Raw genomic sequence first — 25215 nt, forward strand, 5'->3', positions numbered from 1 at the left:
AACATGGAATCTAGAAAAAAATGGCATAAATGAACTTATTTGCAAAGCAGAAATAGAGACATACCAAGGGAGGAAGGTGGGGTGGGATGGACTGAGAGATTGGGATTGACATACATACATTACTGTGTATAAATAGATAACTAATGAGAACCAACTGTATAGCACAGGGAGCTCTACTTAATGCTCTACGGTGACCCAAATGGGGAAGAAATCCAAGGAAGAGCGGATACATGTATACGTACGGCTGATTCACTTTGCTGTATAGCAGAAACTAACACATTATAAAGCAACTACACTCCAATAAAAAAAAAAAACACACATACATTAAAAAAAAAGTCAAATGAACATCTCTCTTAACTTCAGGTCTACTTTTCTAGAAGTATTAACATTATCTTCCCTTAAACCTTAAAGTCTCTAAGACCCCTAAATCACCCATGAAAACTAAATAGACTAATGTTTCTAAGTCTTATAACCTGTAAGTGAAAGTGTGTTAGTGATTCAGTCATGTTCAACTCTTTGCAACCCCATGGACTGGATCCCACCAAGATCCTCTGTCCATGGAATTCTCCAGGCAAGAATACTGGAGTGGGTAGCCATTCACTTCTCCAGGGGATCTTCTCAACCCAGGGATCAAACCCAGGTCTCTTGCATTGCAAGCAGATTCTTTATCTTCTGATTCATTCCAGGGAAGCCTATAACCAGTAAAATACTTCTCAAATGTTATATCCATTTAAGAAGGCACTAATTCAACAAAAGTCTGTTGCAGACGATAAAAAAATGCAGACCTATATGGTACTAATCCTGGTGGCCTTGTCTGCTTTCTCCACAGCTTTGAGCCCTTGATTTTTAGAGATGGATGGGGTGTATTATGAGGCCAGTCTTCATTGGTACTGGGGTTTCCCAGGTGGCTCAGAGGCAAAGAATTTGCCTGCCAATGAAGGAGATGCTAGAGATGCAGGTTCGATCCCTGGGTTGGGAAGATCCTCTGAAGGAGGAAATGTCAATCCACTCAAGTATTCTTGCCTGGGAAATTTCATGGACAGAGAAGCCTGGCAGGCTACAGTCCATAGGGTTGTAAAGAGTCAGGCACGACTAAGCACACACACATTTTAGCAGTACTATATTGAGGCTGACTGACAATATCATTCAAAGTACTGCTATGTTACCAACTCAAAAAGCAAAAACCATTTAAGAAATTAAAATCTTCCTAAATGAAGTTTAACTATGAAGACAAGTGTATCAGAACTTATACCTATTAATGGATATTTTCCTTTAAGGATACACATTATTCCTCAAAAATATTGGGAGCTTCTCTTTTGGAACTGTCCCCTCAACTGGTTTCAAATGGCAGAACACAAATCCTATCGCTTTCACTTTTTTCCCCAATTAAATGTACTTTACCACTGCATTTAGTAATTCTTATTACTGAAAACTTGTGGCAATCTGAAAATCATACCTACTACAAAAGATGAAATTGTGCCGTCACAAGATTTCAGTAAAGACTCTTAAAATTACTATTTTGAAAAGAAATGTTCCAAGAAAGTCTTGAGCCCTGGGGCAAAGTGGCAAAATGGAAAGGAAGAGCAATCTTTTATCATTTTCAACGGATTCTTTAACAATTGCTCTCATTCATAAGAAGTTATATCTCCTATTATCTAATTATATATTAGCTAGAGCCAAGTTAAGATAACAAAATATTTTTCAGAATTTATTTTATTTCCTTCCCTTCTTTTTTCTTATATGCACTCACCATCTGGAGCATATTTTGAGGATATTCCTAAAATGACTGCAAGTGCAACAAAAAATGAAAAACTAGTAATAGCAAAGCAAATGAAAGTATTTTTGTGCCTCTTCTGCTTTCGGCGCTCCCTCTGGGCTTGCTGTTCCTCAGATGAAAAAGCAAAGCTGGCCTGGGCTTCCTGTCGGATGGAGGTAAATTTGGCTGAAGCTTGGCTCTTTGGAGGAGGAGGGGGACGCAGTGGGACAACCTTCCCCGGAACATAGCCAGATGAACGATGGCTGTTTCCATTCTGAGGTTGCAGGAAAGCAGGGGAGTGTCCCCTGGAATTAGTGGCATGCATGATACACTGTCACTGTGAAAAGAAAATAAAAAAAATTTAGGCTCAGAAATGTGAGAACTGTAATGCCTTTTTTTTTAGTGTGGTAAGATATATATAACATGAAACTTACCATTTTAACCATTTATAAATGTACAACCCAGTGGCGTTAAGCACATCCACAGTGTTGTACAACCATCACAATCATTCATTTCCAGGGCATTTTCATCATCCCAAACAGAAACTCTGTACCCATGAAGCAAAAACATTTCCCTCCTTCTCCCCAGTCACCACTGTAATGACTTTTTTGAAAATATCAAGCCAGCTTACATCCTGATATATTAAATTATGTCAACAATCACCTTCAGTGATCCACTTCTAATGCCACTGCTTCTCCACCTTAGACACTATAATCACCTGATAATGCCCAGTGCCACACCCCCAAAATTGTCAGGAGGCAAGCAACTGTATCTTTTAAATGATACAGTGATTCTAATGAGCATCTTGGTTGAGAACCACTGTTCTAGGGCAGCTTGTCTCAACTGCGTATAAGATTCACAAGGGAAACTTGTTAAAGGGGTAGATTCCTAGTCTCTCCAGCCCACTGATGCTGGCTCAGTGGGTGGAAAGAGGGCCCTGGAGTTTATATTTTTAAAATGTACCTTGGTGACACTGAATCAGGTTTCACCCTTGAGTATAATTACTGTAAAGCTCTTCAAATTGAAGTTAAAGTCCATCTGTCATATGAGGACCACAAGGTGGTCCTAACAAGTTCCAACAGGCAAGCATACATGTTTCAGTTCAGTCGCTCAGTCATGCCCAACTCTTTGCAACCCCATGGACTGCAGCACACCAGGCCTCCCTGTCCATCACCAACTCCTGGAGCTTGCTCAAACTCATGTCCATTGAGTTGGTGATGCCATCCAACCATCTCATCCTCTGTCGTCCCCTTCTCCTCCTGCCTTCACTCTTTCCCAACATCAGGGTCTTTTCAAATGAGTCAGTTCTTCGCATCAGGTGGCCAAAGTAATGGAGTTCCAGCTTCAGCATCAGTCCTTCCAATGAACATTCGGAACTGATTTCCTTTAGGATGGACTGGATGGATCTCTTTGCAGTTCAAGGGACTCTCAAGAGTCTTCTCAAACACCACAGTTCAAAAGCATCAATGCTTTAGCGCTCAGCTTTCTTAATAGTCCAGCTCTCACATCCATACGCGACTACTGGAAAAACCATAGCTTTGACTAGATGGACTTTTGTTGGCAAAGTAATGTCTCTGCTTTTTAATACGCTGTCTAGGTTGGTCATAACTTTCCTTCCAAGGAGCAAGCGTCTTTTAATTTCATGGCTTCAGTCACCATCTGCAGTGATTTTGGAGCCCCCCAAAATTAAGTCTGTCACTGTTTCCATTGTTTCTCCATTTATTTGTCATGAAGTGATGGGACTGGATACCATGATCTTCCTGAATGTTGAGTTTTAAGTCAGCTTTTTCACTCTCCTCTTTCACCTTTATCGAGAGGTTCTTAAGTTCCTCTTCGCTTTCTGCCATAAGGGTTGGTGTCATCTGCATATCTGAGGTTTTTGATATTTCTCCCTGTAATCTTGATTCCAGCTTGTGCTTCATCCAGCCCGACATTTCGCATGATGTACTCTGCAAAGAAGTTAAATAAGTAGGGTGACAATATACAGCCTTGACATATTCCTTTCCCAATTTGGAACCAGTCTGTTGTTCCATGTTCCATTCTAATTATTGCTTCTTGACCTGCATACACATTTCTCAGGAGACAGGTAAAGTGGTCTGGTATTCCCATCTCTTTAAGAATTTTCCATAGTTTTTTGTGATCCACACAGTCAAAGGTTTTAGCGTAGTCAATGAAGCAGATGTTTTTCTGGAATTCTTTTGCTTTTTCTATGATCCAGTGGATGCTGGCCATTTGATCTCTGGTTTCCCTGCCTTTTCTAAATCCAGCTTGGACATTTGGAAGTTCATGATTCACATACTGTTGAAGCCTGGCTTGGAGAATTTGATCATTTCTTTGCCAGCGTGTGAGATGAGTGAAATTGTGCATTGGTTTGAGCATTCTTTGGCATTGCCTTTCTTTGGGATTGGAATGAAAACTGATCTTTTCCAGTCTTGTGGCCACTGCTGAGTTTTCCAAATTTGCTGACATATTGAGTGCAGCACTTTAACAGCATCATCTTTTAGGATTTAAAGTAGCTCTGCTGGAATTCCATCACCTCCACTAGCTTTGTTCGTGGTGATGCTTCCTAAGGCCCACTTGACTTCACACTGCAGGATGTCTGGCTCTAGGTGAGTGATCACACCCTTGTTGTTATCTTGGTAATATAACTTATTTTTAACCATACTTAATAGACTGTGAATTCATTTAATGAGAAAGTCTATACTATCTTTTTAAATACTGAAATTTTGTTTTAAAAAATAGCAGGCATTCAAATATCATGTTTAAGATGGCTTTAAAAAATAGCTAACATTGCTAGAGCACTTACTACCTGGTCCTGTTCTAAACACGTTACATGTGTTAACTCATCTAACACATTTAATACAACAAATCTATGAGTAGGTGCCATTATCCCCATTTTACACACCAGAAAACTGAGGACTAGGAAAGTTAATTAGCTAGTTTACAGAGAACCAGGACTTGAACCCAAGAATGTTGACTCTCGACTTCAGGCTCTTAACAGTACACTAAAGTGTCTTCCAAAACACTTGAGAGACAGTAATTTCAAAGAATCAGTTCTGTAAGGATATAACCAGAACTGTGTTGAGTCTGAAAGGGCACTTTAGTATTCCCAGGACTTCTTCATGCAGAAGTTTACCAGACTATATATTATTCTTTCTAATCTAAGAGAACCTGACACAAACACAAAAAGGCAGTCCTTTTTTCTTTCTATATTCTTTATATTAAGCACTTAGTTTTTGAATAAAAGAATACGTTTTAAATGAAACCTGACTCCCACTTTGTTAAATGAAAGAGAAGGGGGCTAGGAGGGAGAAAAAGAGAAAGAATGGAAGAAGGAGGGAGGGAGGGAAAAAGGGAAAGAAGCATTGTCATTTAATGTTCTTACTGCAACAGCTGTGGATAAATAAGAAACATGGTGTTCAATTCCCTACTTCCCCTCCTTAACAACTGTAGCATCTCAGAGTCACCTGACTTCATTCAATACTCTTACAATTAATCCCCCTCATCTCCTGCCAAAACAACAATAAAGGGTACCTCCAAACTGCTCTAAACTACAGCAAATCCACTAAACACAAAATGTGACCAAATAAAGAAGCCACAAATAAGTGTTCCCAGGACCCAAACGACCTGGAAATTAATGGGCACAGAAAGAGAATCTAATCAGGAATTGATGCTGATTTTACATGGGGCAAAGAACATTCTGAGAGTCAGTGTGTCTGTCAAAAGCACTTGGTTTGTGGAGTTTGATTTCTGAACAAAAGTAATTATTTAGATGAAGCTTAAGCTCCATAACAAAGGGAAAAGAACATGATTCAAGGTGCTATTGAAGAAACTGCTGCATGTGCCAAGCAGCAGAACAAAATAATGGATACATCCTGCTGGAACAAATGAGAGAGTATGACAAAGACCCCTTTATGATCATCTATTAACAAAGAAAGAACTAAACTAGATATTCTTGAGTGCCAGGCTCACCAGGGTGAGAGGGGAATCAGACTATAATCTCCTCTGAATGGGAGTGGGAATCTTTTATTTGAAGCTGCAATCATCTGAAACTTCATTGTTTCAGGGTGAGAAAGGCTGTTATTACTTAACAGGCTGGAGGCCCCTTTTATGGGAGATAATGTCTCCAGATGTACCCATAACAACAACAAAAAGACTGTGAAAGGCTCAATGAAATCACCATCCCACTTGGAAAAATTTTTGTCTTCACATTCACAAAATGATATCCTAACATGAAATTTCACATGGTGTCAGTCACAAACTGACATGATCAATAAATCAAAAATAATCATGATGTGTTTTCCCCATAAATCTTCTCCAAAACGATATATATATTTTTCTATATACTCTGAGCCCATTAGCTCTATTTTACTGAAAAACATGAAAATACATAGCAATAAATACAACCATTATTTTCCTAGATAATAAATTATTGTAACTATATTTAAGAGTAAATTTACAAGAAAATAATCATATTATATGCAGATTATCCTCTCTGTTATGATTTTAGAATATATAAGACAAATACATTGCTTTAGGATTTCACTTTACATTTACGAGTTTAGTTTAGGAGTGGTATTACATATTAATTCCTTTAAAATATATTAATTGCTAGTTATAGATTTCAATAATTCATGGGAAAAAATGACATTTTACTCATTCAATAAACAATTGTGAGCTCTTGCTGTGATTAGAGAATTGTGGTAGGAACTATGGGTGATAAAGACAAAAGATATACAGCATCCCCAAGAAATGCAATTCCTAAATTCAATTTTATTTACTTTTAAAAACTATTCCAAGTATTTATTTTAAGAGTATTTGTATAAGTGAAATAGTATAAAATTTTAAACAATATCATACATAGAGTCCTAAATCCAATTTGTAAATCACTTGCTTGAAGGAAGAGTGAAATTGACCAAGGAAATATTATAAAATACTGTGAGAGGTACTCAGGCTGTTAAATCCATAAAGTTGTTATCTTTGGTTGCATTAGTTTGAGTATGGGGTCCCCAAAACAAAGAAGAGATCTAATAGAGGAAAGAGGATGAAGAGTTTCCTCCAGTCTTTCAAGCTTTATTCAAGGTGAGCATTAGGTATCATTTTAAAATTTTTACTACAAACTGAAGTTTCTGCTTAGTACACTGTTTATTTGTTTATATCACCTGTCATTTTTAAAAGTACTGTATTTCTAGTGGAAAGCACACAGAATACAGAAGGAACACACCAAGATTTTAAGAGTTATTACAGACTGCTAAACCTCTAAATGCAGACAATCCATAATGAGTAATAATTCAAGTTATTCATATCAAATTTGGAAATACACTCTAAAAAGCTTTTGGAGCATAATTTTTGGTATTTAGATGTTCCTTGGAAGAATTATCTTGTGAGTATTTATTTCCCGGATGATTAAAAAACTTAGTAGCCCATAAAGCTTGGTAATAATTAATTAAAAATAAAATCATCCAATTAAAAATCTGCACAGGGGATTTAGGCAAAATTTAAAGTAGATAATGAAAAAAATTATTAAAAATATGAAAAAAATCATATCAACTTAAAGATCTGTAAATGCTAAGAAAAAAGGGAAGCATTTTAAAACCTAGTATTTCTGTCAAATTCTCAGTTGCCCTCACACACACACACAAACACACAATCTTAAAAATTTGCTGTTATTTTAAATAAAATTCTTTTCTTGTACAAAAAGAGTATACCCTCAAACAGAAACTGTGGGAGGGGCTTATGCAGTTGATAAGAGCATTCAATTAATTTATTTAGTTATAAATTAAAATAATCTCAGAAAGTAATTAATTTATTTTCAAATTTCAATAACATTAAAAGAGATCATAGTTTTGTGTTTATATGATTTATTAAAAAGGTGCATGATGTTAAGAAAATTGAAATATTCCCCTATAAAATTTTCAAACATTGTGCTATTTCATCCATGACACCTTCTCAGGATTCCACAATAAGCTTCCTGCCTGTTCTTCCCTGTACTCTGTTTAAAACTCTTACTGAATCACCTTGCTTTCTATTTTATGTTTCAATTAGTGTAAGTACATATCCCTGTCCTGCAGTTGACCAGAAGCCTCTTAAGAGCAGGTACAACATCTTACTCTTCTTGGCATTCTCATGGGAACTCACACACAGTAGGAACTCAGTTAAGTGCTTACTGAACTTAGAGCTTAAAAGTTTTCCCCTCTCTCTCACACACACACACACACACACACACACACACAGATTGGAATTTCTCATTGACTCCTTTTTCAACATCCTTGAGGCTCTGGGAAATCTGTCTAATCTCTGTATTAGTTGCCCTAATTTGGAGAAAGCTGAGAACATTTCAAGCAATAAAGTCAGTGCATTAATTTTTATAAAATACAACCCTAATATGCAACCCAGTGGGTGACTAAAAGGTATTATTAACAAATGCAAATAGGAATTCTAAAGATAGAGAGCAGCAAACTATCTAGACAAGCTCAACCTTTCATAATATTTTGTAAGTTTTAACCACACACTATAAAATGCAGTAGGTACTTAGGAAAAAGGAAATGTTCCATTTCACTTTATATTGTTATGCTGACAGCAAGTAAAGCTTTTATCAGAAGAAAAGTCTTCTCAATACAGAGATAGCAGCAATTAATTGAAAACTCCTTCTTTAAAAAGGTTGAGTTTTCATTTTCTTTCTACTGCTGAGCTGTTAATACAGAAGACCAACTGCCTACCACAAGTGCTCATCACTCAGTGGTTGAGTACAGCTGCCCCATAGTCAGCAAAATGATCCAGCCCCTCCAACCCAATGCTGAGGAAGTCCCAAAGCCCACTGATATGCCATGCATATTGGCCCCCATCATAAGTGCACGTGTGCTAACCCGCTTCAGTAGTGTCTGACTCTGGGCACCTTATGGAGTGTAGCCCACCAAGCTCCTCTGTCCATGGGATTCTCCAGGCAAGAATGCCTGGAGTGGGTTGCCATGCCCCACTCCGAGTGATCTTCCCCACCCAGGGATCAAACATGAGTCTCTTAAGTCTCCTGCATTGGCAGGTATGTTCTTAATCACTAGCACCACTTGGGAAGCCCTTAGCCCCAACATACTAAACTCTTTATGAAAATGCAGTACTTTTGACTGATTTAAGCTCTCCTAAATCCTGCCTACACTGGATATGAAAGCTTATTTTTGAATGGAAAATTCAGGCTTGTAGGAACAGTCAAGATGCTGGCATGATCTCCTCAAGCATATCTTTCTTGGAGCAAGGACATAACTCTTGAAACAGTATCCAAGCTAAAGGCCAGTTTTACAAGTGAGTCTACTTTCCAACAATTTCAGTACAACTGGCCAAAACCTGGTTAAGGAAACTTTTCCTTTTATTAATATCTTAGTACGTCTTTGTAACACATTGACTGGTATGCTCAGTCACAGCAAAAAGTAAAAGTAAAACATGCCAGGAAGGAGAGGTGTTCATAAAATATCATGAAAACAAATGATAATTTTGTTTATAATTACTAGTAATGACGGGGAATGACCCTGATGCTGGAAAAGAGGAAGAGGACGATAGAGGATGAGATGGCTGGACAGCATCACTGATGCAATGGACATGAACTTGGGCAAACTCCTGGAGATGGTGAGGGACAGGGAGGCCTAGCATCCTGCAGTCCATGGGGTCGCAGAGACCTGGACACAACTGGGAGAGACTGAACAACAACAAATCATGACCTAATAAAATTCTTAACTATCTTCTAATGGCTTTGAGCTTTCAATTAATAGTTCTAACTTCCAATCTCCTATTTATAGAAAAAGGACAAAAAAGAATAATATCAAGGTGATTTTCAGGTTTGGGCTTTGTGTGGGAGAAGTAGGATGTTTCATCTCGTTTTGTTTTAGATTCAGGTTATGTCACTGATAAACAATGAGCTCAATACCTCAATCATACAAAAAACTATTCAGTAAGAATCAAACTTAGCAAAGCTGACTTTTAGGATCTTTAATTTCACAAACTGTCAAATATTTAAGTGTTATCAATATTCTCATATAAAGATTTTCAAATGCAAAGAATAAAGCAAAGAGAGTTTCAGAAGGGGGAATTCCCGTATACATAGTTTAGCAGAATATACTTTACTTCATAGTCTATTATCAGAGCACACAAGATAAAATACACTTTTCTACAACAAACACTGCGAAGGAATTCAGCATAAATGCTAGGTCTATTCCTACAACTATTTGAGAGAAAATAGGCAGAAGGTGGGAAAAAATTAAGTTCACTTTCATTCAGAGATTGCTTGGTTTTATGTGAGCAGAATCTAAAAGAACTGAATACCCCGAGATGTCTAAACAGAACGGGGCCCTCACTCTGTCACGTCCGCATTCTCCATTACTGCCCAGCACTGACACAGCCCTTCTGTCTGTTTCCTTCAACCTTCAAAATCAGGATGAGTCACTATCACCTGATACCTTCCCAAGAAATAAGACACTGTGCACAGTTAGTTTACCTGCACTGGTTTCTGTTCATTTTACCCAAATCAATGTTCAGAAGTAGAAGGGGAATGCACTAAACCTTAATGATAAACAGCTTCCTATGAAGTGAAAGGATAAGGGACTGAGACTCTTTAATCCTATTCTTTCTCCACTTGGTCAATTTAGACACATATGATGAATGATATACTCAAAAGTTAACCTACCATTATATATAAATATCAATAGACACTTGCCTTCTAGTTTGGCATCCGATATTGCTCACATCTCTCCCCTCAAAGGGAAATAACTCTCTTAATATACATTAACTCTATTAAACTACAATACAGAGAAATCATATGGAATATTTCAAATGTATAGTCCTAAAAAGACTAAATTTACTTTAAAAAATGTTTTGCCACTAAGCATTTGCATTGGAATAATTATTATTTAAAGTTAGAAGACATTTTTTTCCCTGCTTAGAAATTTACTTTTCATTTAAGCTATACTCTCTTTGTTAGAAAACTGTAGTCAGGACAATCCCTGCAAAGAAAAATTAACTACAAATACCAAGAATTTGCTTACATGGAAAACAAGAAAACAATATATGCTTATGGGGCCTGTACTTAAGGATTTCAGATTAGCTAATTAGTTACAATTTCACTGAAATGTCTATATCCTTGGCAAATTCTATTGGAATCTCTTGTTAAAACATGGATCTCGCAAAACAAAGAGTATTTATACTATCTAATGCCCAAAGTAAACCCAGTAAACACTTTCCCACTCTAAAGCTAAGTCGAGTGACATTTAAGAAATAGTTTAATTCATTATTTCACCCCTCTCATTTATGCAAAACATAGGAGGCAGATGTCTGATTTGTCTGCCACCAAATATACTCATTAATCCTGTCTTTTTTCAAATCTGTTAGCCTATCCATGAAAAGCAAGGCTTGACCCTAAAGCCAAGATGGCTGATAGAGTGAAAAGGCTGGAGAATATTATCCCGGGAAACAAAAGAGAAGCAAAGGCAGCAAAAAATACAGATTTACATACCAAGGCGGAAGAAAGGGTGACAACTGAGGAACACCGAACATTCCTCTCCCAATCAAAAATAAAATTAAAAAAAAAAAGCAAAGTACGTAGGCCTCTGGTTGGAAGTAAAAAAAACTAAAGGATAAAACTAGAGGATGACTGTTTTTCAACTTGGAAAATTGAAGACAGAATGAGAGGGTCATTTTACCTACCAGTCCCCCGCTCCTCACTTCTGTTTCCTTTCTTCTGCTTATTATTTCTCAGATTCCTCTTTCTCCTTAATTCTTTCTCCTGAAAAGCTGTTCTCTTTTCTTCTCCTCCCTCTCAGGTCTTTAGACCATCCCCCTTCACTCTTGTGGAGAGACTCCCAACCTGCTGACAGTGAAGGATGGCCGTGCAGAGGCACACAATGGCAGGCGCAGGCATGTCATCAGCCTTGCAGCTGGCCTTTGAAAGAAAGAACCAAAGCCTAAGGCTGACCTGAGGGAGGCCGATTTAATTAAGATCACAGCAAAGGGCAGAGCTGCCTGTGGGCTGCAGGGATGAAGCTAAAGCATCTTAAAAGATGCTCTTCCAGAAGAAAAATTCAAGAAAGTCATGGTGGTAGAATGTTGAAAGGTGGGAAAAAAGAAAAGACAATAGAGATGTGTTTGATAAATAAGCATAACTGTAGCAAAAGTTTATAATCCAGTGATACACAGACATCAAAATGCAATGACAGTAGGAAACATGTAACAAGTATGTTTTGACATGCCTTTCAAACTAAGAAATATTCCAGATGAATAACGCGATGACCAGACTGAAGTGATCCAGGCTACTCAATTCAGCAACAAAGCAAATTTTCTATTAATGATAGGGCTAGGACCATAATCCAAATGTGTAATCTTTTTACCTATACAACATAGTCTATTTTTCACACAGTATATCTAAGAGAAAAGCCTTATCAAACAGGGAATGTGTACGGGCTTGGGCATCACTTATGAGACAAAGATTTTGCGAAGATTAGGACCCAGTAATACAAAAAATATACATGATCTCTACCTTAAAGGACCTCATAGTCTAGTATTGGAGGTCGGGGGGGGGGGTGGGGGCAAAGGAGCTCAAAGTCTAGCGTTGGAGGTGGGGGTCGGGGCTGACACAGGTAAACAAGTGATAACAATACACATTGAGGCAAAGACACTGGGCTGGTGTGTCTAAAGAGGTGATAGCCTGATTTTATTTAATTCCAAACTTACCCCAAATGTATACCATCAGACTACTACTAATAGCTTCCTTTGTATGCGTGAACTAAAATTTACCACTGAACTTTGCCCCTAAAATGACAACACATTGTCCAGCAATAACCAGTACAGGGAGAAAACAACAAACTCATGATGTCTTTCGTATTCTCTGAAAGGCTGGCTGGTGGGTGTCATCCACAGGTGAGTTCCTGGCCAAAATATTAATACAAAAGAATTACAGTCCCTGTCCTCCTAGGGCTTGTGAAAACTAGGCCTACTATAGGGACCATATTACACCTCCTCCACAGTCTCTTTGACATTCGTCAAATTCAAGAGTACCAGAGAGTCAAAAGGTAGGACCCCCACTGAACAAGCAGTTACTCAGAGCTAGAGCGGAGATTAGACTCTGCATGGCTGAACAGGGAAGGAATACAGCCAGCAGAAGGAGGCAAACTGGGGCTGAGTGACGAGCTCACGTGCCACAAACACAGACCAGGAGCAAGAAGAAATACTTTAAGACTAAGGCCAAGCTCAGATGACATGGCAACCAGGCAACTGGGGAAAGTTATCCAAGAACTGACCATATATTGTGAAGGGTGGCCATATGGTAAGGACAGACAGTGTCTAAATCAGCAGGCACTTGAGAAGACAGCAACTAACATCCATCAAAAGATGTCGTTAATCAAGCAGATAAGACAATTCATCTCTCATTTGGCCTTTTCACCTATACCTTCATGCATAGCCCACTTCTTACCAAATTGCTAGCTTCTCAGCATTACTGGCACTTCATTCTGACTGTAACATTGGATGGTTAGGGGATGGCTATGACTAAGCACTTGTTAAACAATTAAAGCCATATCTTTTGCATTAATGAAGTATAATATTTTTTAAATCCTCACGTGTGTATGTTCAGTTGTGTCTGACTCTTTGCGGCCCCATGGACTGTAGCCCACCAGGCTCTTCTGTCCATGGGATTCTCCAGGCAAGAGTACTTGCCATGCCCTCCCAACCCAGGGATAGGTCTCTTGCATTGCAGGCAGATTCTTTACCACTGAGCCACCGGGGAAGCAAAAATGATGTTATATGTATGGCTTTTTTTTTTTAGTCACATTTTTTTTTAATGACTCATTTTTTTCATTCCTTCTGAAACAAGAATCAGGCATTTATGTGTCCTTATGCTACACTTAATTTTTCCAATCCCTAAAATATTAAAATGAATTTTCTAACTTTGTTGTGTGTTTAAAAAAAAAAGCTCATTTATTCTTCAAGAAAATGAGTCACTATAAACAATTATGATAAGAGAAGGCTTGCAGTCTTAAGTTACAAACCAGTAATTAGGCAAGAGCCCCCAAATCAATAATAATTTTATTCTTCAGAGACACTTAGTATTCAGACATGACTAGGACATCTAGTTTGTGGAGAATATGCATATGTTCTAATACCTATATCAAACTCAGAGTCAATGAGGACAATTCTTTTCTTGGTTGCTCCATATGGATTGTCTCAAACTGCAACCTTTTCAGGCAACAACAATGTTCCTTCCAGTCACACTTCTAAATGCAATGTTAAAGTCAAGAGGAGCCCGGCGGGCTACAGTCCATGGGGTCACAAATAGTTGGACACGACTGAGCAAGTAAGCACAGCAAAGCTAAGATCACCACAAGCTCTCCTAGGCAAACTTTTCATAATATAAAATCTCATCAAATGCTGCCAAGTTTTTATTTATAGTCCAAATGAAGATGAAGCACTGATAAAATAAATGTAAATGATTAATCACTTGTTATCATGCGATGAAAAGAAATATCTTGTTATAAGCCTGATTAGTCTAAAAATAATTTCAGAGAGATTTGCCTACTAGATCAAAGGACTCATTTGTTGGGAGATAGGAATTCTATGTTTCAGGTCATAAACAGCTTTGAGTCTGTTTCACTTTTTGTAAAGAGACATTTAATAAAGACCCTATGCCTCATATATCTTTGTATCATTCACAGCAACTTGCCAGTGCCTTGTACATCTTAGGAATGTAATCAGATATTTGCTGAACATAGTTTCTAACAAGCAGCATTAAAGTCGTCTCAAAGCAAGTACAGGGAAAACATAAGAACAAGCAAACCTATTTCTAACATGTTTTTATCATATGATTCAAACACAAATCTGAATAGTGTTCCCAGGAACTTGCTTCTTTTTAAAAATGTGCACTTCGACAATACTTTAAGTTGGCATACTATTTATGGAAAATGCAAGTAAAGTTAACATTACTTTTACACTTGGTTCCTTATTTGACAATTTTATTACAAGTAGCTTCACACCCTCTGTGCACCATACCACATCTAGATTCTCGCAAATGAAACAGAAGGTATAGTGTCTGCCTTAAACTTGGGTGCAATGGGTTTCTGAGCCCAAATGCAAGTTATTTCACTATTAAAACATTAAAATAACGAAGTTCTAACGAAACCATATAGGGGCATATTAGAGTATACTGGAGAAAAAGAAAAAATGCTGGCTGAAAATAAGGACAAAGGGGTTCTTGTCCCCACCAAGCCATTAATTTACTACATGACCTTACCTAATTAGTTAGCCTCTGTGGGGCTCAACTTCCTCATTTTAATATTATTTTTGAAGCCCATTAAACTGCATGTTAAGACTCAGCATGTAACTGTCCTAAGAACTGATTTATAGTCATGCCACCCTTCCCCCAAAAAGTCACATGTAACTTGGCAGTTTTAAATATCTGAGTATGGATTTCTATCAAAGGCAATTTATTAAAATGTCAGATGAGCTTAAGTCTATTTCAAGTGGAGAATTATAGCACATATATTAAAGCAAGTACTATTTACAGATTCAAGTTTCACCTAGACAGCAGCTGTTGCTGTTGAGAGCACAGTCTTTCTTTAACAGTGTAGTTGAAAAATATACCTCTTTACAAATGGAGAAAACTAGTAAGGGTGATTTTAATGGTCTCAGAAACACAGATGCATAGCTTTTTGTTTGCATCAAGAAAAGCAGAAGAACAAGCCTCGCTTGGGAGGCAGGGAGGAGAGCACGGAAGTTACAGTACACACCCAGACAAGCCCCTCTCATTTGATATACTGTACTAGACAGCCTATACTTCCAATTAGCGTTCACAACCCAAACGAAATGAAAAGATTTCCTAAGGCTGAGATGAAGATGGTGGGAACAAGTGAGCTTCACCATATGACAACAGCTGAAGACTTACACTCAAGATGGGATTCAGATTCCTCATGAAAGGGCCAATAAAATAGACATCTGTGACTGAGACCAATTACACTAAGATATAAACTGTATCTACTTACAGCTGTTAAAAAAAGAACCTATTTTGAAAGTACCAAACAGCACTAGCTTGTATGGTACTTTATCATATATATAGCAAATTAAATCAAAGTTAATCCTCAAAGAATTCCATAAAGTCATTTTACAGATGAAGAAACAATTATGTGAAGAATCAGGGGGTTTGCCCGATAAGCAAATCTGTCAGAGCCTTGTTTTCAACTCAATTCTGACTTCAAGTCCTCCAATCTTTATATTTCAAAATGGTACTCTAACATCAGTTTCCAGCCCCTACTATTTTGTCTGATTTGGCAAATTTTATTTTTTCACTAAATTGCTTCCCCTTCCCATTCCTGGTCAGATCCTCCTCTGGGTTCCTAAAGCATTCTATGCATAATTCTCCACTTACTGGGCCTTCTAACTGTTCACTTCCTTTTGCCCCTGAATAGACTCATTTCTTCAACAGCAGAGATTGTTTTATCCTTCTTTTTAGATGGAGGCCACCACAGACTATCTTTGCTCCTCATGACCTCTTAAATTTCAACCATTTCATCTAACTCCCTCTCTCTACCAAAAAGAACACTACGCCTAGAGTGGGCAATCAGATTGCTTCCAGACAGCCTGACACAATAGGTGGTTAACAATTGTTAGCTGAAGGGATGGTGGGTGGATGGTAGATGATGCAATACTTATAAATATTTTACAGCACTTTACAAGGTATGCATTTACATACAGCATCTCCTGTGAGTCTAAAACTGTTAATTTGATAATGAAAATTTAAGTTTTTTTACCTGACATCTGGTTCATCATTCTCAATTGCAGAAACCTGCCCAGAGGCACCTAGCTAGTAAGTAGTAACTTTTCAACTTCAGAAATTGTCCACAAGCCTACCTCACTCTCCTGCTTTGTTTCCTTCTCATTTCAAACATAGCTGTTTGAGAACAGGCTTGATTATGTCTATTGGAACATGAATAAGGTGTTGTCCCATTCTGGTTTCCTGTTGTGAAATCTGAGACTTTTGAAAATTTGAAGGGTTGGTTACAGGCCAAATCAAGAAAAGAGACTTTACTCAGACAATTAGCTGTGACAAAGGAAATCTAAACAAGTACCATGTAAGAATTTATTGATTCAACAGACAATTAGCTGTGACAAAGGAAATCTAAACATGTACCATGTAAGAATTTATTGATTCAAATTTCCTGTCCACATACACAGTGCCCAGTCCTCAGCCTGCTTGCTCATTCACAGACTGTTAAAGAGGAACAGGTGATGACTCAGAATTCACTTTTAACATTACTTTTCTGGGCCTCTAAACACATTCAGGTAAACAGCATCAAGTGGGCTGAACTTAAAAAACTACAAGACTTTAAGTTACACACACACACACACACACACACACACACACACACTCTCATCCTGCAGTACAGATAGGCAAAAAGTTGAGAGGTGTGATTTTATTGTATAGGATAAAGCACCAGAAGGCACTACCCAAAGTTTACTAAGAAAGTGAGTGAGTGAGTGAAAGTCGCTCAGTCATGTCCGACTCTTTGCGACCCCATGGACTATACAGTCCATGGAATTCTCCAGGCTAGAATACTGGAGTGGGTAGCCTTTCCCTTCTCCAGGGGATCTTCCCAACCCAGGGATTGAACTCAGCATTGCAGGTGGATTCTTTACGAGCTGAGCCACAAGGGAAGCCCTTACTAAGGGAAGCCCATATTAAGCAGAAGTGCACTATCTTCTATTTCGCACACAGATGCAAACTCTTTTGGAACTCTGAGTAGCTAATCAAAGACACAACCAAAGTGTGATGCCCGACCAATTCTGAAAATAGCAAGCTTCCTTCAAGAGTCAAACAAACATTAATAGCTCCATTCTAGCCAACCAAAGAACCATAAGGCTAATATTTTAAATGTACTGGTTTTTAAAACAGAGACGTTTCCAACAGGTAAGCAGGCTGTTTTGAGGATTCAGTCCTCCCCCAGCTCAGGTGAAACTTCCCTCCATCCCCCTTCCTCTAAATCATTCTCACTTTGTTCTGGGAAGAGCTACAGAAAGTAGAATCTGCACACTCTCAACACATGAAATTATGCAACATCCCATCACAATCACACTTAAAGAAGGGGAGTGAACACAAACCAGTGAGTGGCTCCTGTGCAGAATGAAAGTTCTGAAAATTATGAAGCACTCTATTCGTAACCCCTAGTGCTGATGAAAGGAGACATATATCGAAGTCTGTTTTCCTAACCTAATGCGGAGAATTAAAGTGAGTGGCTTCCGCTCCACGGGAAATCTGGTGACACAAATCAACCCTCAGCAGAGAGCATCCAGGGACGTCAGAGCCTTAGTTTTATTGACAGGAGTGTAGCAATCAGCATTAACTGCAGCACTCAGAGGTCCTCGCAGAACCAGACCCCCTTCTTTCGCCAAGACCTCCCAACTTTGCAGAGGAAAGCCAGAAGTGGAGGATCCAGTGCTAAGCCTTTTCCCAGCTTTAAAGAAAGCTGCACGAGATCTTAAAGAGTCCCCCCACCTTAACTAACAGAAACTGGGGTGGGGGGCAATGGGGGGGAACCAACCCAGAGGAATAGACACAAAGATCACCCCAAACGCGTACGCGCGCGCGCACTGAAGCCCAAAGTCTGCAATGCACATTCCACCAACCTTTCACTGTAGTCGGCTTCCTGTGGGGTTTATTCCCCCAAACCAGCCCTCTCCAAAAAGTTTAAGGCTGTTCACACCGACTTTCAAAGGTCCATTGTTTCCTTCCCCGTAAAAGTAATGAAAAGAGAGAGGGAGAGAAAGAAATCAAGACTCGGTTCCCAAAGACCCTTTCTTATGGAGAGGACTTACTCTGGGGAGCCTTGTTACTCCTAATCCAAAGAGGGGAAAGGCGGTGTGCGGGGGCAGGGCGGGAGGGTGCTGCTGGGGGGCGGGAGGATGTTTGCCGCTTCAACAGAAAGGCCCAGATGCGACTACTGGGAGCCAGGAAGGACCGGAGGACCACCGTCCGCGTCCTGGCAGTGGCCCCCAGCGGGGAGCAAGGGAGATCAGGAAGGGAGAGGGGGCTGGTGACCCAGTTGCTTCTTACCTTCCCTCCCCCGCTTAGCGTTGACTAATTCAGGTGCCTACACAGCAGTCCAAAGAGACTGAGCAGAGCTCCTGGCGTCCCCGGGTCCGGATCTTCCCTCCATGGCCAGGGAGCCCCTCCAGCTCCGGAGCCCGCTGCCGCCGCTGCTTTTATGCAACTGGCAGCCGCAGCCTCTGCCTGGAGGTGAAACACTCTCCTCCCGGGAGTGACGCGCACTTCCCTCCGCCTCCGCCTCCTCCTCCTCCAGTCCCGAGCCTCCGGGGCAAGGGCCTCGGCTCGCTCTCTCCAGAGCAGCCGCTCCGCTTTCGCTGTCCCTTCCCCTTCGGGAGGAAGAGGAGGAGAATCGTGGCTCGGGCCGGAGCGTCCCCGCGACACTAGGGAGAGGGCGGCCGCGCGGGGGCAGAGCGGGGTCCCGGGAGTCGGGCTCGTCCCTGGTCGGCGGGCGCCGCGGCTCGCTAAAGTCGCGCTCAGCCTCCGCCGGCCAGACAAGCAGCCCGGCTCTGCGAGGCCGAGGACTACGGATTGGGCGCGCGGGCGGGCTAGACGAAGAAGGCGGGGGGAGAGGAGGAGCCTGCGGCCGGAGGAGGTGGTGGCCGCGCAGGGCTCCGCCCGCTGTTCCAGCTTCGCTCCAGCTGCGGACACCAGCACTTAGCGCCTCTCGCTGCGGCGCCCAGGAACAGCACCAGACCGCCCGGTTGCCGGAGCAGCCCTCCCAACCAGCGCCCCCCGCTGCGGCACGCATCACCTCCAGGGTTAAGCCTAACCTGAGCCCCCACCGCCTCTCAGCTGAGCTTGACTCTGCACCTCCATCGCATCTCCATTGAGCCTGACAACGGCACCCCGACACTCCCAGCTGAACCCGACACTTAGCCACCCATCACTCTACGGCTGACCTGGACATTTTACCCCGACTCCTTCATTGCTCCTGGCTGAGCCAAACTGCGCCTAGCATCCCCGTAGGGACTTCCACAACTCCCGAAAATTTTCTGTGCGCTCCGCCACTGCACCAAGGCTGCCCCCACCTGGCCAATCACTGGCGCTGGTTTCTTAGCCTTTTCGGGAGAACTCAGGACAGCTCCTCCGGCGGCAGAGAGTGATCTCGGCATCCAGCTCGGTATAAATATACCTACGTCTCCCCCACTCCCCTTGGCTGCACCACTCTGGAGCGGCTGTCGCTTGTGGGAGTGGCGCTGAAAACCACTCCCTGGCCCACCCCAACTACGCTGTACCTCTCTTATGGACACCCATACCAAGGCTGGGATACCCTGAGGCCACCACAGCTGGGGCTGCTCCTGTCGAGGAAAGCCTTGGCTCCCTCTCGCTGAGGGCGCGGCCAGCTTTTGATCAGTCAGACCCACGAGGTCCCGGGCTAATGACAGCAGTAGAACTGCCAAATCCAGGCTGTCGTCATCCACCACTTAATTCGGAACTGGAAGTTTTCCCTCTAGGGAACTCTTTCAGTAGATACTGTACAGATACGACTGTTCGGTTTTCAGGCTTGCCCTTTTTTCCTCCGCCCTTTTCATAAAAACTCAGTCATGTAACTATGACACATCCAGCAGGCGGGAAAGGGAATTCCCTATTTCGAGGGTTTTGGTTCAGGACTTTGTTGGAATTAATCTTTCTAAATTTTGGCTGATAAAATTCCCAAGAGGCACTGAAACTTTTGGATTCCGGGACCTAGCACCACCTACTGAATTAGAGGTGCCAGGAATGTGCAAGTTTGAGAAAAAGTGCTAGAGGGCATCCTGGAATTAAATAAAACCTTGGAAAGATGCCTCTAAAATAGCAATACAGTCTAATGCTGAGCCCTTAAAGAAACCACCCAACTTTGATGGCCACGGTCCTTTCTGTCAGAGGGAAAGTGAAAGTCGCTCAGTCGTGTCCTGCTCCCGGAAGTGGGTAGCCCGTTCCCTTCTCCAGAGGATCTTCCCAACCCAGGAATCGAATCCAGGTCTCCCACGTTGCAGGAAGATTCTTTACCAGCTGAGCCACCGGGGAAGCCAGAGGGAGGAAGAGTCTTAAAATAAGGCAGATGGTTTCCAAGGACAAACCAGGGGGAACAAACGACAATTTTAGTTGTCTATGGTTTTCCATAGACAGTGGTCATGTGTGGATGTGAAGGTTGGACCATAAAGAGAGCTGAGCGCCAAAGAATTGATGCTTTTGAACTGTGGTGTTGGAGAAGACTCTTGAGAGGCCCTTGGACTGCAAGGAGTTCCAACCAGTCCATCCTAAAGGAGATCAGTCCTGAATATTCATTGGAAGGACTGACACTGAAGCTGAAACTCCAATACTTTGGCCACCTGATGTGAAGAACTGACTCATTTGAAAAGACTCTGATGCTGGGAAAGATTGAAGGCGGGAGGAGGAAGGGAAAACAGAGGATGCGATGGTTGGATAGCATCACCAAGTTGGATAGCATCACATGAGTCCATCGAGTTGAGTAAACTCTGGGAGTTGGTGATGGACAGGGAAGCCTGGCCTGCTGCTGTCCATGGGGGTCACAAAGAGTCAGACATGACTGAGTGACTGAACTGAACTGAAAGGTAAAATGTTCAGAACCATGCCTTGTAAAGACAGGACAGGAACTGTGTCACCCTGTGTGGTAGGCTAAAAAATGGTCCCCCAAAAATATCAGATTCTAATTACTAGAACCTGGCAATGTCCTCTTATATAGAAACAGAGTCTATACACATTAAGGATCCTGAGTTAAAGAGATTATCCTGGGTTTTCAGGGTAAGCCCTAGCTGCAATCACATGTATCCTTACAAAAGGAAGGCAGAGAGCAAAAGGCAATGTGACCAGGAAGGCAGGGATTGGAGTGATGCAGTCAAGGAATGCCAGCAGTAACCAGAAGCTGGATGAGACAAGGAAGGATTCTCCCCTGGAGCCTCCAGAGGGATAGCAGTCCTGCTCTCACCTTGATTTCAGACTTCTGGCCTCCAGGAGCCTCAGAGAATAAACTTCTGTTGTCTTAAGCCCCCACATTTGTAGTAATGTATTACAGCAGCCACAGAGAACAAATATACCCAGTGCCAACTTTACATTAAAATGCGCATTTTCTGAATCTTTATTATGTACCAAGCACTTTGTTTAAAGCTGGGACATCTCATATAATCCTCCCAATTTTAGAGATGAAGATACTGAGACTCAAAGTTTAAGGAGCCTGCCAAGTTCACACAGCAAGAGCCTATTGGAATAAAGTCAGCCAACAACTCAAAAATCAAAAATAGTAATTAAAAGTTTACATAAACTATTGTAATGAAAGCTTTGGTTTTAAAGAGATCTTATTTCTATAACCTATGTGTGCATGCTCAGTTGCTCAGTCATGTCCAATTCTTTGGGACACTATGGACCGTAGCCCACCAGACTCCTCTGTCCATGGTATTCTCCAGGCAAGAATACTGGAATGCCTTCCTCCAGGCGATCTTCCAGATCCAGACAGCGAACCTGCATCTCTTACATCTCTCCTGCAATTGCAGGCAGGTTCTTTACCACTAGTATCACCTGGGAAGCCCCTCTATAACCTACTGCTGCTGCTGCTAAGTCGCTTCAGTCGTGTCCAGCTCTGTGCGACCCCACAGACGGCAGCCCACCAGGCTTGCCCGTCCCTGGGATTCTCCAGGCAAGAACACCGGAGTGGGTTGCCATTTCCTTCTCCAATGCATGAAAGTGAAAAGTGAAAGTGAAGTCGCTCAGTCATGTTCGACTCTTAGCGACCCCATAGACCACAGCCTACCAGGCTCCTCCGTCCATGGGGTTTCCCAGGCAAGAGTACTAGAGTGGGTTGCCTTTGCCTTCTCCACTATAACCTACATATATTGCCAAAACCAAAGAAAATGGATGTTGACAGTAGGGGAGGCTGTGCATGTAAAAGGAAGGCAAGGGATATAGGGGGACTCATGGCATTTTCTGCTTTGTGTTGTGAACCTAATGCTGCTCTAAATAAATTCAATTAACAAAAACAAAAAAGTGGAGGGGGGGAGCAGGTTAAATCTTTGTGTAACGTACCTTTGAGAATTTTATTAACTTTTGTTCTTGGATATTTATCTGAAATATGAAAAATCAAAGGTCCTTAAAAAACAAAAAGAGGACGGTTTTGAAACTAATGTGAAAGGATGTTACAAAGGAGACAAAACAAAGTGAGGGGTCACAGAATGGAACTGATGTTGTCACCGATTGGGTCCCCAGGGAAGCAGGTTCTGAGACAGAGTGGCAGGATGGTCATTAAAGAATGCCCATGGGGTTGACACCTGTGGAGGGTGGGACAGGAAGCAGGATGGAGCAGAGTGAGAAGTGGAGCGTCAACGTAAACCCAACAACAGACTCAGCAGACCTCCCTTTGAGGCCCTGCAGCTAGCCTGACTCATAGGAGGTATTGGACCTACATGGATGGACCTTTATACAGCCTTCTGAATTAGTCATTGGATCTGTTACATCCTGGGGAGTAGTATGACCTCGAGAAGGTGACTCAGCAGCTGAGGCAGTCCCTTAAAGGGCCAGCTGTTGACACACTCAGAGCTGGACAGCATGTCTTCTCTTAAAGGCAGATCTGGGTGGTGAACTCCATGTCACCCACTCACACGATGGTGGCACCCTCATTCTCACCATTGTGCTCTCCTTCCCATGTGAGGAGGAAAAGCCCCAGGATGAGTGGGATGAGGCTCACCCAATATTTTTTGATTGCTGGTGGTGGCAGTGCTCACAATCATGAGGAAGGATAGCACACCGGCTAAGACTTGAGGCCCTGCAGTCAGATTGTCTGAGTTAGAAGCAGGGTGCATAGCTCAACTGAACACGATGCCTCTGTGCCTCAGTTTCTTTATTTAAAAACGGGAATAGACAGAGAACGAGATGGTTGGATGGCATCACCAACTCAATGGACATGAGCATGAGCAAACTCTGGGAGATAGTGAAGGACAGGGAAGCCTGGCATGCTGCAGTCCACGGGGTCGCAGTGAGTGGGACACGACTTAGCAACTGAACAAATAGTACCTAGCCCGTAGAATCATTATGAGAATTAAATCTGGTAATGCTCTAAAGAGTTTAGCTGCACACCTCACAAGTGTTCAGCAAATTGCTTTATGGGTGTCTTTGGTCATTTCTTCTTTAGCCCTCCGTGATTTGCTAAATTGGAATCTTACATCACAACCTGGGATTAGGAAACTGAATGCTCTTGGAGCCAGGTTGGAGGTGAAGGCCATGAGGTACATGCAATGAACATTACCTGAAGCAGTGGTCCCCAACCTCAGCAGCAGTCTTAGATTAGAAATAAAGCACACAATAAATGTAATGCATTTGAATTAACCCAAAAACATCCCTCCCACCCCATGGTGCCAAAAAGATTGGGACTGCTGACCTAAAGGACACTGCAACTTTCTTTTAAATGGTGAGAAATAGCAGTCAGACTCCAAATATGTCTTTTTCTTGCAAATCTCTCTGGCTTCCCTCTTCACATATCTCTGGAATGCCAGTTCTCCTATTCTGTACCTTGACTTCCATGGGATTTTCCAGGCATTTCCTTCTCCAGGGGATCTTCCTGACCCAGGGATTGAACCCTTGTTTCCTTCAGGAAGTCTTCTGCATTGCAGGCAGATTCTTTACCAACTGAGCCACCTGGGAAGCTAGTACCTTGACTGGCCCAACTGTTTACTATACTTGCCGCTATCCTTTTCCTTCTCCTGAGTGGTAGCAAATGTTACCCTCTCTGAGAACATTCTAGGGTCACCAGTGAGGGCCTCCTCTCATCTCCAATGGCTCTGCACACTCATCTGCTACAATCATTACCACAGTGCACTGCGATTATTACACAGGACTCCCTCCCAGCTATTCCCATCCCACTTATCCCCTCACAGCTGCTAAATTGGGGACCTGAAGATTCAGAGATTTGAGATTGATCTTTATTTATTTTTAAATCCTCAAGGCATCAGTTGTTGAGTAACACTGCTCACAGAGTGGATAACAAAGTTCATAGAGCTCTTCAAGAGATGGCAGGAGAGCAGAGGACCAAACACCATGATTTGGAAACAGTTTGTAGAGCTTCATGCTCAGCATTTTAGTGCCTCTTCTTGCTCCGCATTTTCCAGCTCTAAACTCCTTTAAGACAGAACCTCTCTTGACTATCACCCACTCTTTCCCTTTCTGTTTTCCCCAAGGCTGTAGAAACTAATTCCTACAAACAGCCTTTCATTCTATGAGGGTCTGAACAGATCTTTTTTAAACCATGTTTTTCTGTCCATACTTGTTCCCAGTTACATTTTGGTGGAAGGTATGGAAATGATTCTTCAGATGACTCATGCTTCATTAGGAAGGCGTTGATATGCTGTTTGCCATCCTCACAGTAATTAAAAGTCTTAGAGGAACTTTCCCCCCAGTGACCCAG

At 41.6% G+C, this 25215-nt stretch overlaps 1 protein-coding gene across 6 annotated transcripts in view; it reads right to left on the reverse strand.

Annotated features, from left to right (window-relative positions):
- The window catches only part of CEMIP2 (cell migration inducing hyaluronidase 2), a 76611-nt gene extending 56574 nt beyond the window's left edge, over window positions 1-20037 (reverse strand). For 4 of the 6 annotated variants that reach the window (XM_081505158.1, XM_081505184.1, XM_081505169.1 and 1 more), the window contains exons 1-2: window positions 18831-19332; window positions 1751-2093 (exon numbers count right to left, since the gene is read on the reverse strand). In XM_081505158.1, the coding sequence (XP_081361284.1) occupies window positions 1751-2081 (331 nt within the window). In that variant the 5' untranslated portion in view covers window positions 2082-2093; window positions 18831-19332. Of the gene's footprint in view, window positions 1-1750; window positions 2094-18830; window positions 19333-19852 lie in introns of those variants that run through there. The other 2 variants (XM_081505179.1, XM_081505198.1) reach the window with 2 other exon arrangements.
- Window positions 20038-25215: the final 5178 nt, after the last annotated feature.

The sequence above is a fragment of the Giraffa tippelskirchi genome, chromosome 1, assembly GCF_054371585.1.
Source record: "Giraffa tippelskirchi isolate mGirTip1 chromosome 1, T2T-mGirTip1v1.2.pri, whole genome shotgun sequence".
Lineage (NCBI taxonomy): Eukaryota > Metazoa > Chordata > Mammalia > Artiodactyla > Giraffidae > Giraffa > Giraffa tippelskirchi.